The following is a 13,446-nucleotide window of genomic DNA, read 5'->3' as shown; positions in this document are numbered from 1 at the left end:
ATAGAAAAAGACTTTTACAACTGATCATCCAAATTTCAGGAATGTTACCATCTAGTAATTTAAATTTAAATTTAAATTGCGCTAATCTAAGTTTTTAAATTGTCAAAAAAGAAATCCATTTTCTTCTTAGATCATGTGGTATTGTGGTGTACTTATAACACCATAATACAAAAAAAGTTGTCAACTTAGCACAAGGTCACCACACTATTTCACAACTATTTATTCTGAAAAATACTTACCACTCCATCACTCAAAACATTCCAAATTTTTAATATAAAAATAATGTGTATAAAAGAGAGACGTTAAACTATGTTAAGGGCTTAACAAGCATTCATTACACATCATCATAACATATGAGGAATGTAGTGTTCATATGTTATAGCATATCTCACATAAGCATAACACACCATACCTTAGAGGCATATCTCATGGCTTATGACCTCCTACAACTTTACCAGTTTTTGTAAACGACTTTTGACTTGATTGATATCCACGATATCAAAAATAAACATGAAAAAACATTTTAAAACAAAGACCAAAGGTTTGTAGAGCCTAATGTCATTATTCCTAAAATGTTTCTGATTAACATGATGCGTGTTTCAAAAATGATGAGAAGTTGTATCATATATTTTGATAAATAAGGATAATTAGATAACTTTATAAAAAAAATATTAAAGTATTAACTATTAAAGAATATATTTATTTAGTAGAAAATTGTTGTGACAAAAATTCTAAATCATAATATAAATCGTGTGGATCAATTAAATAGTTGCAAATTGTTTGGTTTTTACTAACGTGCACGCACTATAAGTCGATAATTGACTGCTTCAATTTTTGAATCAAAGATTGTACGAATCTCCAACAACATTGGGCAACTATGCTTCATTTTTCAAGGACAAACATGTAAATAATATATAAATTTTATATTATTTTCTTATTATAGTTTTGTTTGATAGTGACCAAATAAATTGATGCTTTAACTTATAATCAAACGCATTTGATAATTATTTTTTTATTAAAATTATAATAAATTACATAAATCATCCTTGTAGTTCAGTCTAATATATATGTTTCATTTTTAACTTTTTTGTCACTCGGATCATCAATATGATATTTTTATTACGTTTTTTCTTTGTCATTGTTATACCTTATTTTAGGTTTAATTTGGGAATTTCAAGTTTATTTTAGGTTCAATTTAGGGATTTCATATTACTGATTGTGATTATAATATTAATTTTTGTTTTGGTTTTTGGTTTAATTAGGTTTGATTTTGATTTCTATATTGATTTATGTTTCTTTCATGTTTTGTTTTTTATTTTGGTTTGATTAGATTTAGTTGTTTGGTTTTGATTTTAGTTTTAGTTTTGACTATAGATTTGTATTGATTTTGATTTTAGCTTGCTTTTGGTTACATGTTAAATATTGCTTTTGCCTAGTGGTTATTGGGGATGACTTATGGTTGTCGGAGATGAACATGATGAACTGTCATCTGATCTAATAATATGAAGCTGAGAAAAGTTGGTGGAAATGATAAGAATGTGAACCCGAACAAAAAAAAATCATACAAGTAAAGAAATAATAAAAACTCAAAAGTACAAACTAATAATCAGAAATTACATTATAGTATTTTTATATCCGTCACAGAAGACAATCTTAATAAAAAAGATAGCACAATGATGGTCGAAGTGGGAAACAAAATATAGGGACGAACACATAGATTGAACCAAACCTTATTTTAAGGTTAATATGTAGATTTAAAGTTTTTTTCGGGTTCGATTTAGGGATTTCATATGATTGTTTTGATTTTAGGTTTTGGTTTGATTTTGTTTTCACGATTGATTTTATATTTCTTTCAAGTTTTGTTTTTTATTTTGGTTTGATTAGGTTTAGTTTTTGATTTTTTTTTTAATTTTAGTTTGGCTTTGATTATAGGTTTATATTGATTTTGACAGGTGGTTTACGATGTCGAAAATGACTCATGGTTGTTGTCTTAGGTAAAAATGATGGGTTGTAGTCAGGTGTAATAATATGAAGAGGAAACTTGATGGGTATGATAAGAAAGTGAGCCTTAACAAAAAAAATCAGGTAAAAGAAAAATAATAATCTAAAAATACAAACCAATAATCATAATTGGTATTATAGTTTTTAACATCCGACGAAAATCGTAACAAAAAAAAAGATACCATAATAACGGCCAATGTCGGAAACAAAATAAAGGGACATAATATATATAAGATTGAACCAAACCCCAATAAGGATTAAAAAAAAAAGGTTTAACATTTCTTTGTAAATGATTGTCTTTAATTTATCAACAAACTCAATTTATTAAATAGAAATGTAAACGAACTGATAATTTTTGATTTTTACCTCTTACAAATTAACCATTTTTATAACTTTTTAAGGAGTTTTCCAAACAAACAAAAAAAAAATCAATTTTTGTAACTTTTCTTTAATTTTTTATTACGTTTTTAAGGTTTTTTTTGTACATTTTTATACCATTTTTATGTAATTTTATGCCGTAAATTACATTATTTTATAGCCTTTTTAAGCTTGTGTTACAAATTTTGAATTATTTTTTATATTTTTATACTTTTTTTTTATAGTTCTTTGATGTTTTTCATTTGTTGCTTTACATGTTAGTGTACCTTTTTTTAGGGGTGACATTGATACGATACCAGTCATTTTTTCATTAAATCGTGTACCGTATCAATTACAGTTTGTATAAAAATTTTACTACCACTACCGTACTAAGTATAATCGGTACCAATTTGTTAGGCTACCAATAAATTCGATTGGTACATATTGGTAATGATATATACCAACATTTATGGAAGTTTTGTGGATGATGATTTTCGTATTTTGAAGCATTATGAAACTTAAATAAGGGTTTTGTGAATAAAAATTTATAATGGTTGAGACTGAAATTCAATCCAAAATGATTTTATTAATTACTATCATGAATTTATAAGTTAAAGCGGTAGTGGAAATTTGCACATGTCAATATAAGTTTAAATCTTTAAACTTTATTAATACAGTAAATGTTAATATCAAAGTTCATCAATCATAAACATCAAACATAAGAACATTTTAAATATACAATATATATATATATATATATATATATATATATATATTGAATTGATTGGTATGGTACTACTGTGGTATTGAAAACTTAGTACCATTACCGTAATATGATTACACAATTGATATGGTACTATCAACCAAACATGTTGGTTATCAAACGTATTGGTTACCAACATTCTTGGTTTTTTTTTTTTTTTTTGTAAAAAATTATTAAAAAAATGTATTAAACATGAAAACATAAGTAAGATTTTCTTAAAAAAAAATTGTAATATATGTTCAAAAAATGGTGTAGAAAAAGTTTTAAAGAAAATCTACAAAAAGTGTAAAAAATGAAAAAATAAAAAGTTAAAAAAAGTTGTATAAACATATAAAAGAAAATTTCTAAAAGTTGTAATGCGAATATAAAAATATTGTAAAAAAATTTCTAAAAAAGTATTAAAAAGTCCATGGGTTTTTAAAATGACCTTAAAAGTTTATAAAAAATTTGTAAAGAAAAAAGTGAACTTTTAAAAATGAAATAAAATCTTTGAGCGAATTTGAAAAAAAAAACAAAAAACAAAAAACAAAAAAAAAGCAAGCAAACAAACAAAGAGTTAGAACTAATTGGTAGCAAAATTTAAAATGCTGACCAAATTTATAACACAATTTTGATTTTTAAGCTAAAAGTATAAAAGAAAAAAGCAACTTGATCTATTTAATGTAACATGTGAAAAAAATAGGTATGTACATATAATACTATCAACAAGGAAATTTTAATTGTCATCGTACAATGATTGAAATGTCAAACGAACAACATGTGAAAAAAATAGGCATGTACGTCTTTTTATATAATAAATTGTTTTACTTGGTAATTATAAGACCTTTATTTTAAAAAAAAAATCTTACAAATAACAAAAATACAAAATTATAGAGGACTAAGCAAATAAATAAATAAATCAGAACAAACAAATGGTCTCAAATTGTAAATTCATTTCTTAGTTTTGGGAAGTGAATTTTAAAATTTTAAACATTTGTATCAATTATATAAAATTAAGTGAACCTGTTCCATTTTATATGCTTTTATCGCTGCATATAAAACGTAAACGAAAGACTTCCTGGTTTTTAATTCGCTGACATATGGGAGTTTTGATAGGCTATCTTAGAAGTATAAGGGTAGTTGTCTTAATCAGATTAATTTAACTTAATTTTGGATTTAATTCAAATAAAATAAATGGTTGAGGTGTGAAATGAATCTTTACAGCACATAATATTGGCAAAAACTTTAAAATAAATCACGGACAGGACAAGTTTGTTTTATGGACTTTATCAATATTGTAATGTTGTGATTAAATGTATATTCATATAAGTATGTTTATTTTTTCCATCAATTTATATATTGCAATGAAACTCTTACGATCTATAAAAAAAAAATCAATTTGTCATCGTTTTATAGATTAAAGTTGATTTGTAACGAGTTATTACTAAAAGTATATATCTACCATAATAAATAAAAATAATTTTATCACATGTTATTTTATTATAATAATAAGATATATTTACTTTACATTTGTCATTTACTTCATTTTTCATTTTCAATATATCATTAATTTAGTTTCCATAAATTAAACCTATCATAATGACTATTAATTTTAATTTTTAATTTCAAATCATTTTACAATTTAAACTTTTGTATTTAATATTTTGTTACAATTAACTCGTTTAGTATATGGATTAGACAACTAAACACATAATTTTAATTAATTTATTTTTTGCATGTTTTTTTGTTATAATTTTGATTTATTTCATATTTCAAATTCAAATAAACTTCCTGTTTAATTGTTCATCTTTAACATTTTGTTTTAACCAACCCGTATAATATACGGGTATCACAACTAGTTTTATAATAAATTAAAATATGGTCATAGAATCTGTTATAAAACTGATATAGGGACTCATAAGTATTTTATAATAATTTAAAATATGGTTATATAATTTGGAGCTCATTTACATAGAAAAGATGAAAAAAATAATGTATTCCACATAGATCATTGTACATTCTCTTACTTGAGATTTGAGAATCTCATTCGGTAAAATGAAGAAAATAATCTATTCTACACAGATCGTGGATATATAATTTGAAGCTCATTTACATAGAAAAGACGAAGAAAATAATAAATTTTAACAAATCATGACACATTCTCTTACTTGAGAATGTCTTTCAGTCTTAAGAACGCCAAAGCAACATGCCAATGACTAGTTGACAAGGTACTTAAAGATTTGGGCAAAACATAGAAGTATAGATCGGACGACATGCGTATAGTAAGATATCAAGGAAACGTTTCACCACACTATGAATTGCTCAAATGAAAATTAATCCAACAAAATGCTCACTAAGGGTGGACGAAGGGCAATTCATTAGATATTTTATCACCAAATAAGGAATTCAACCACGTCTAACCAGGATGAATGACCACCAAGAAATGCCAATATCAAACCAGCTAAAAGATATGCAAAGGCTGGTAGGAAAGTTGACAGCATTAAGACAATTTATAGCAAGGTCACCAGAAAAATCAATTCCCTCGATACTTTCAGACACACTTCATAGTAGTTCTCATTATCATTGATATAGGCAACACGATGCCTTAAATGATAATACATGGCCAACTTCCTAAAGAAACAACCTCACTAAGGATAAGCGTCAAACAATGAATTAATTGACATTAAAAAAATGATCAATACAACAGTAGACACTATACATCGATGATGCTTCTCGCAAGGAAGGCCTAGAAGCTGTACTAGTTGGCTAGCCCAAAAGGTGATAAGGGCACTTGTGTCTTGAAATTTGACTTTTGTACTTTGAACAAAGAATTTGAATGAGGTTAACAACAAGTTTAAGATTGACAACAGAAATAGGTGTAGAAATCCTATGACTCAATTTTTGTTGCTAATCAGGTGTCGGTGACACACAAAGTAAAGGAGCCTCGTATTCAACAATACCTAAACCTCGTTTGAAACTAACAGTAGGCTAAAAATGTTCCGGATACAAAAAATACCACATTCAAAAACAAGCAAGTAGACATGCTATACAAAACGGATTTTGTTTCCTTCGAACACTTTGCAAAGAAGGTGTTAATGGAAGTACTAACAAAAAGAAGTATTGACGAAATCGAAATCAACAACATTAGTAACAATGAAATAAACTAGATGACACCAAATTATGCCTACCTGTAACACGTTACAATATACTGCCTACGGACAAAGATACTTCAAGAAAATTGCACATCAAAGTACCAAAATTTGACATCTAAATCGGGGTTCCATACATACAAAATAAATAAAAAATAAAAAATAAAATCACAATCATTGCTCAGATGCTTTAACAAGTCAGAAGCAAGATTATGTCTTAACATGGGACACATTCATGCATATGAATGGTGGGAAAATGACTTAAAAGTCCAATGAAGTTTTCAAACTGTTCAAAAAACCCCAATCATGTTTTGTCTGTTCAAAAAAATCCAACGAACTTAACATTTTGTCTAAAAAGTCCAACAAAGTTCCAAACCGTACAAAAAAAATCCCAATATTGTTTTGTTTAAGTTCGTTGGGTTTTTTTTGAACGGTCAAAACATGATTGGATTTTTTTAAACGTTTTGGAAACTTCGTTGGCCTAACAAGTCACTTTTCTGATACGGTAATAAGCCACGTCATCTGTTTCTCTTATTTGACTCTCAGGAAAGTGTAGCTTCGTTGGGCTTTTTAGACAAAATGTTAAGTTTGTTGGGTTTTTTTGAACAGACAAAATATGATTGGGGTTTTTTGAACGGTTTGAAAACTTCATTGGGCTTTTAAGTCATTTTCCCTATGAATGGTTTATCAACGTTCGTTGCATTTTAAACTCAATTGGATCGTTGTCTTTGAGTGTAAACGTGATAACCCTTCAATCTTGTAGGCTAGAGGAATAATCTAGTTATAGATATGGATGGACAATTGGAGATTACCCTTCAATCTTGTAGGCTGGAAAAATTGAAATAAACAACAAAAGTATCAAAGTGAATTCTAAATTTGCATTATATTAGGTTTGACTTTTGAAAATTATGTCACAAATGGCAATTTTGCTTTGGATGCATGATCCATCAGAAAGAGATGCACCTAAGTTGTACGTATTGAGGAAGAAGATTGGTTGGTGGGTACTATGAGGGTTACAAAGAAGCATCCATAGCCATGGATATGCAGAATTTGGTGTGAAACAGTAAATTCCATCCATATAAGAGCTAGGGGCATTACGGTTAAGTAAGTTTTATATATAATTATAAAGATTTTAAAATATACAAGAAGATTATCAAATATTAAAAATAATGAGTTTGGAGAAATATGATATTTAGAAATTAGGTTGGGTAAATACGATATTTTGATGATTAATAAGGGTAAATAGTCATTTTGTGACTGTTTAAACACCAACAATCCATTTTGCTTCGAATTTCTTCCGGTAACAGTCCTAGAATACCCCGGTCCATCTACGACCCTTGAGGGTGGTGTTCACGTGTGAACATCCTTGTCCACGTCGACTCCTACACTTTAAAGAGGCCCCATGCCGTATAATGATTGTGTGTTTGGTTGCTTGGTATGTCTGTACATTGTAAGTTGGTGCCTTTTTGTAATTAGGATATGAAGAGTGGTGTCGGCAATGCTGAGCGCCACCTCCTCCCAAACATCGCTCATATCAGTCAAGAAGGTGCTAAAATGAGAGAGACTCGATAAGATTGTGCCAAGTTCCACAGAAAACCTTGAAACGTCGAGATGAGGGGGGCAGTGTTCCCCTCAAATTTACATGTAAATCCACCAAATGGTTCCCCAACTATAATTTTTGTTTTGAACCGACCATCTGGTTCGGCCACCCCCTCGATTGGTATCAGAGTCATAGAATTTTTCTTGGCCGGAGAAACCTTATTCTTGAATTTAAATTTACATTTAAACTTAATACAACGTTTTCAACAAAGATTTAATAGAAATACAAACGACTATTATTATTAGAAATATAAAAATTTTGTTGAAAACGTATTAAGTTTAAATGTAAATTTAAATTCAAGAATAAGGTTTCTCCGGCCAAGAAAAATTCTATGGCTCTGATACCAATCGAGGAGGTGGCCGAACCAGATGGTCGGTTCAAAACAAAAATTATAGTTGGGGAACCATTTGGTGGATTTAAATGTAAATTTGAGGAGAACACTGCCCCTCATCTCGACGTCTCAAGGTTTTCTATAAATACTTAGATTAGTTTCCATTTTGTTTGTATTTTCTTTTCTTTAAAATTGTAAATACCATACATGAAATTTGTATATTTTTTTTTATCTTATAATTTTATAAAAATTAAAAAAGAAAAACAAAACAAAACAAAAGTTTGGAGATTTTTGAAGATCTACGATACCCCAAAATGGTTATCCATGATGTTGACCCATATGAAGACTTTTAAGGAATTTGTTTTGTCCCTAGTTTTAAGACTTATGCAAAGCACTCACGAATCGTAAGTTCGGGGAAATGATAAGAATAAACATGCCACTTGGATACTAGTTGCCATGAGTTCCATAAAAATCTAAAATTTGTATGCATAATACAATTAACACCAATTACCTACCAATTAAACTTATTCTTGTATGTATGATCAATGGCGTATGATAACAAGTTTTAATATGGATCTCAACTTTTAATAATTAATGTCTTTATAAAAGCAAAGGTGACTATTTTCTAAAAGATTAACAATGAAACTACCAACATGAACCTAATTTATTGGCGTTTTTGAATGATGTTCATACCAAAAGATGACAACATTCTAGAATGCTATTGTTCAATTTTTAGATTCGTCACATATTCGCTTAAGTTCACGTTTTTGGTATATATTATTTAAATATATGCCATATATGTGGAATACGAGCATCATTTAGAGCCCGTTGAAACTTTGTAATAAGTTCAATTGGTCTCCATATATAGTTTTAGCATGTAGACATAAATTTGTTGCAATTTTACTCTTGGTTATCCATGAAGTAAATTTATAGTTATTTTCTTTTACTTTTTATAAAAACATAAAAAACGAGATCAATATATCCCCCACCCCCACCCCCACATGTACAAGAAAAGGGGTGCATTATTTTAGGATCCGTGATTGTTATACCCACACCTGTACAACCAACCCAATTCCGCTGCCCAAAATCTTGGAAAAATATATGGTCGGTAGCAAGAAGCCACCCCAAAATCATAATATTCACCAAAAAAAAAAAAAGATCTTGATATCTACTCATGCCATACACATAAAAGGGAAAACGAATATCTAATAAGATCATTTGAAGTCCCTACATGGTTCTTTTGCTTATAGTTTCCAAACAGGTGTTTGGTTCACACAAGGTTTTGGAATGAATTGGAATCTCTAAAAGGAATTGGAATTTGAAAGATTTGAAAATTAAGGAAGAAAAATATGGAGAGGCAAGAAGCTTTTACTTGTAAAATTCTAGAGTTAAAAGGGTATTTGAGTATTTTCAAGAGGAAGGAAATTCTAGGAATCGAATATCATGAGTTTTAGGATGGAATGTTGAAATCCATTTGTCAGAGGATTTTGTGAATGTCTTCCGTACTCATTTCCAATCAAATGCAGTAATTGAATTTGTATTCCAATTCTGGCCAAATCCCATGGAATCCAATGAACCAAACACCTCATTAATTTCAACATGTATCAATCAAATTTAAGATCTAACTCAACAAATCCTTAAAGTCGTCCAAAATCGGGACCTAAATTCACACATGAACAAGAACATGCTACAGCAATTGTATGCAACTAGTTTCACTTTTCATTAAGGGTGTTGGAATGTGTGTTGAAACTCTGATTATTTAGTGTCAAAAGTAAGGAATTGGCTTAACAAATCCTTAAAGTTATCTAACTATTTCTAGCTATGAGCAACTAACTGCTTGATCCAAACACCCCCTTTGTAAAGCATCAACAACAAAGACACAAGCTTTAGATAAAAGGCTTCATGATCAATTTATGCATTAAATGCCACAAGATTTAATGAAAGCGTGTATGAAAAGAAGCAAATTTAGCATCAGTAGTGATAATTAAACAACTGAAAATAGATAATCATAATATTATTGAACTGCAATGTCAATAATGTCGAAAAAGTTTGAAGTAATGCAAAAAGGGAAATTGCAGACCTCCATTAAGATTTAAGGTGAAGCATCAAGCCTAGCATCAAACAAGAAGCCACGATACAACCCATCACCATTACCTGGAACACCATCAATCCACCTCCATTCCTCCTTCCCTTTCTCGTTTGATTCCCACAAAGCCAATCGCCCAACCCTTTTTGCAGAAAAACAAACCTTATTCCCACCTCCGAACACCTTAAACTTGCTTGATTCTTGAAAACATCTGAACATTTCAAGAGGCATTCTCCCAGCTTCACCCCATTCCAATGTACACAAATCCAATTTCAAAATCAGAATAGTGGAACATGAAGCATTGAGTGAAAAGGACGACTTCAATCCGCCAATCATCAAGATCATATTCCCAAATCCTTTCAACAAGCGGGGTCGTTTCAGGATGTCAAACACATCCCCCCATTCGTATTTTTCAAGGGTATTCCATGGTTGAGATGTTTGAAGATTTTGAATCGTAGAGGTAAAAAGCTTCCACTGACTTCGCCATGGAGATCCGACGTCGCATAAAGCGATAATCGAGTCGTTAACGAGGATCGGACTTCTGGGTTTTGATGGTAAGTTGGAAGAGAATTTGAGCCATGAATCGGTTGAGTTTGAATAGTAGAGAGCAGCGAGTTCGTTAAGAACGATGACTCGATTGTTGACTGAGTCGACCAGAACGGAACCGTGTCGCGACCACGCCGAACCGAGTTGCGGGAGGGTTTTGTATTGTCGAGTTAACGGGTTGCAAACGACAAGCGATTTATTGGAATCGGGGGAAGGGGAATCGGCCCAGAGGTATAAGAGGCCCAGAGAGGAGGCCGATGCGATTGGATGTGCAGAGGGGAAAGGGAGGAAGGAGAGCGAGAAATGAAGCCATTTACTTTCGGTTGGATCGAAGAGGTGGAGGACGGGGGACGGAGAGAGGTGGTGGTAGCGATGGGGAGGGCGGAGGGCGAGTAGAGGGAAAGGGGAAGTGGTGGCAAGGAGATGCGTGAAGGAAGGGGATGAAAGTGTGGTGTTAAGGATCTTGGAAACGGAGCGGCAGACGATGACTTGCTGAAGAGAGATTCGGGAGAAGATCTGGTGAATTATATCTTGTGGGAGCTGTGAAAAGATGTTCTCCATTTCGACGGCGGCGGAGAGCAGCGGAGCAGATCGTAACTGGGTACAGACCCAAAATAAAATTAAAAGATACTCTTTTGTGCTCAAATAAAAAGTAAGCTGGAATCAAATATTATTAGAACATATAATAAGCATACGTGATGATTGAGAGAGTGGGTTGGTTGCGGAGGCGCCGGTGGTGGTGGTGGTGGCGGTGATGGTCGGGTGGATTTTTTTTATACTTTACTTGTACATCTGCTACGCTGCATATACAGAAATGTATACCAGGCACGGGATTATGCCTCCCTTAACATTTTTAAAGGTCTTATATATTATTATTTTTGACTATGACACTATTTTTCCATCTAAATATAAAACGTTTATTAAGGTATATTTTACAAGAATATATGATTTTAAATTAAATTAGACAAAATTTCAAAAATACTCCTTATGGGTTTGTAGAATTCCAAAAAACATTATACTTACACAATTGGTCTAAAATAGAGTTTTTATGACACTTTGGTCCATAAATTTTTGAAAATTCTTAAAATGATTGATTTATACTAGTTTTTCCTTTTCTTTATAATTACTTCATTATTTTACCAATTAAAAATAAAAAAAAATCTTACCCACCCACACCTTTCTTTTTACAAAATGTACTTTTTAGTTTTATCACGTAACTTTCTTGTATTTTTTAATTATAGTAAATTTGACTCTTATTAACCAAATAAAAAATAAAAGTGATGTGGTTATGTGGAGCGGTGAGTATCCCTATATAAAGCGGTGCAGAAGTGGAGTTTATTTGGTGTTGATGTGATAACACTCTCGATATGATGATATGATATGTATACATCATAAAGAAAAATCAAACATTTACTAATAAAGTCTTTCGGTGTGTCTATGTTTTATTCTTGTGGGAAGCTATAAGATTTCGTATATAAACAATCATAAATCTCATTATATTGATGAGAAATAAAACCTCAAACCATTAATGTCATGTTTTGATTCACTCTCTAATTTAAAAAAAAAAAAAAAAAAAAAAGAAAGAAATATTTCATCATTTTATTAGATACAACTTATTCCATATTTAAATTCAAGGTTATATGAAAAATAGTGATCGAAAATGTCTGAAGACGACGTTGACGATGACGATAGAATAGCTAGTAAGTCAATAAACTCAGTCGCCAGTGCTATAGTGTATTTTGTTCCATACACATATCAAGTTTTTGAAAACGTTTTGGATTTCTTAACATCACAACGTGAAAACTAGTAAGGATGATGTTGTTCTTGTCTGCAAATCATGGTATTGTACGAAAACGTATACCAAAACATATGTCTTCACTGTGATATTGGTTAAAGATCTACCATACACAAATATCCATCACCGAAGATGATAGATATCAGATTTGGTAAATTAGTTGAAGTGTTATGAATGGTAACTAAATATGTTACGTGTGTGGCGTTTTTCTATTGAGGTTGTTCGAAGTAGGATGTAAGTGGTAGGTATAGGGGCTTAGGGGAACGGGAGGGTAAAGAAAAACATTGGGAGGTAGAGAGCATCAAGAGATTAAAATTCTTATTTTATTTATTTTTTGTTTACTTGGTCCTATCGTTTATGAAATGCTAAAATAACATAAAACTAGTATGTAGGGCTTGTTAGGTAGCCTCTTAATTGAAAAATTAAGATGTAATCATTTAATTCTTCAAATTAAGAGTGTTTGGTAGCATATGAATTAAAACCTCTTACTTTTCCAAAAGTCTCTTAAACTTTTCGACTTCAGCCTATATCTGAATAGAAAAGAAACGTGTCATTCTCTTTTTTTCCCTCATATGCGTCCATCAAACATACTCACCTTCTTCATCCCTCCAGTCTCCTCCCTCTTCCGACCAACTCCGGCGCCTACCATCTCCTCCCATCGTCGACCACCACCTCTCATCGTCTCCCTTGCACAACACCACCGACCCCATTGTCGGCCCCGCACACGAACGACCCTTTTCTCTCTCCCCTTACAGAAAAATGTCCCTCTTCTTTCTCTCCTTACAACCAACACTTCACTCCTCCATATTGCTCCTATTTGGTTATCTCACCCTTCACAC

At 31.0% G+C, this 13,446-nt stretch overlaps 1 protein-coding gene across 1 annotated transcript; it reads right to left on the bottom strand.

The window, feature by feature from the left end:
* Positions 1 to 10,164: 10,164 nt before the first annotated feature.
* On the bottom strand, positions 10,165 to 11,648 carry LOC145095496 (F-box family protein). The gene is made up of 2 exons (XM_079033381.1): positions 11,508 to 11,648; positions 10,165 to 11,409 (listed from the first exon to the last, which is right to left on the bottom strand). Exon 2 carries the CDS (start codon positions 11,371 to 11,373, stop codon positions 10,273 to 10,275), a length of 1,101 nt encoding a protein of 366 aa, XP_078889507.1. The 5' UTR covers positions 11,374 to 11,409; positions 11,508 to 11,648; the 3' UTR covers positions 10,165 to 10,272.
* Positions 11,649 to 13,446: the final 1,798 nt, after the last annotated feature.

Source organism: Lactuca serriola, chromosome 1 (genome assembly GCF_051521515.1).
Source record: "Lactuca serriola cultivar US96UC23 chromosome 1, Lser_US96UC23_V15, whole genome shotgun sequence".
NCBI classification, from domain to species: domain Eukaryota; kingdom Viridiplantae; phylum Streptophyta; class Magnoliopsida; order Asterales; family Asteraceae; genus Lactuca; species Lactuca serriola.
The sequence above is the reverse complement of the archived record's forward strand: the minus strand, read 5'-3'. Positions and strand labels throughout refer to the sequence as shown.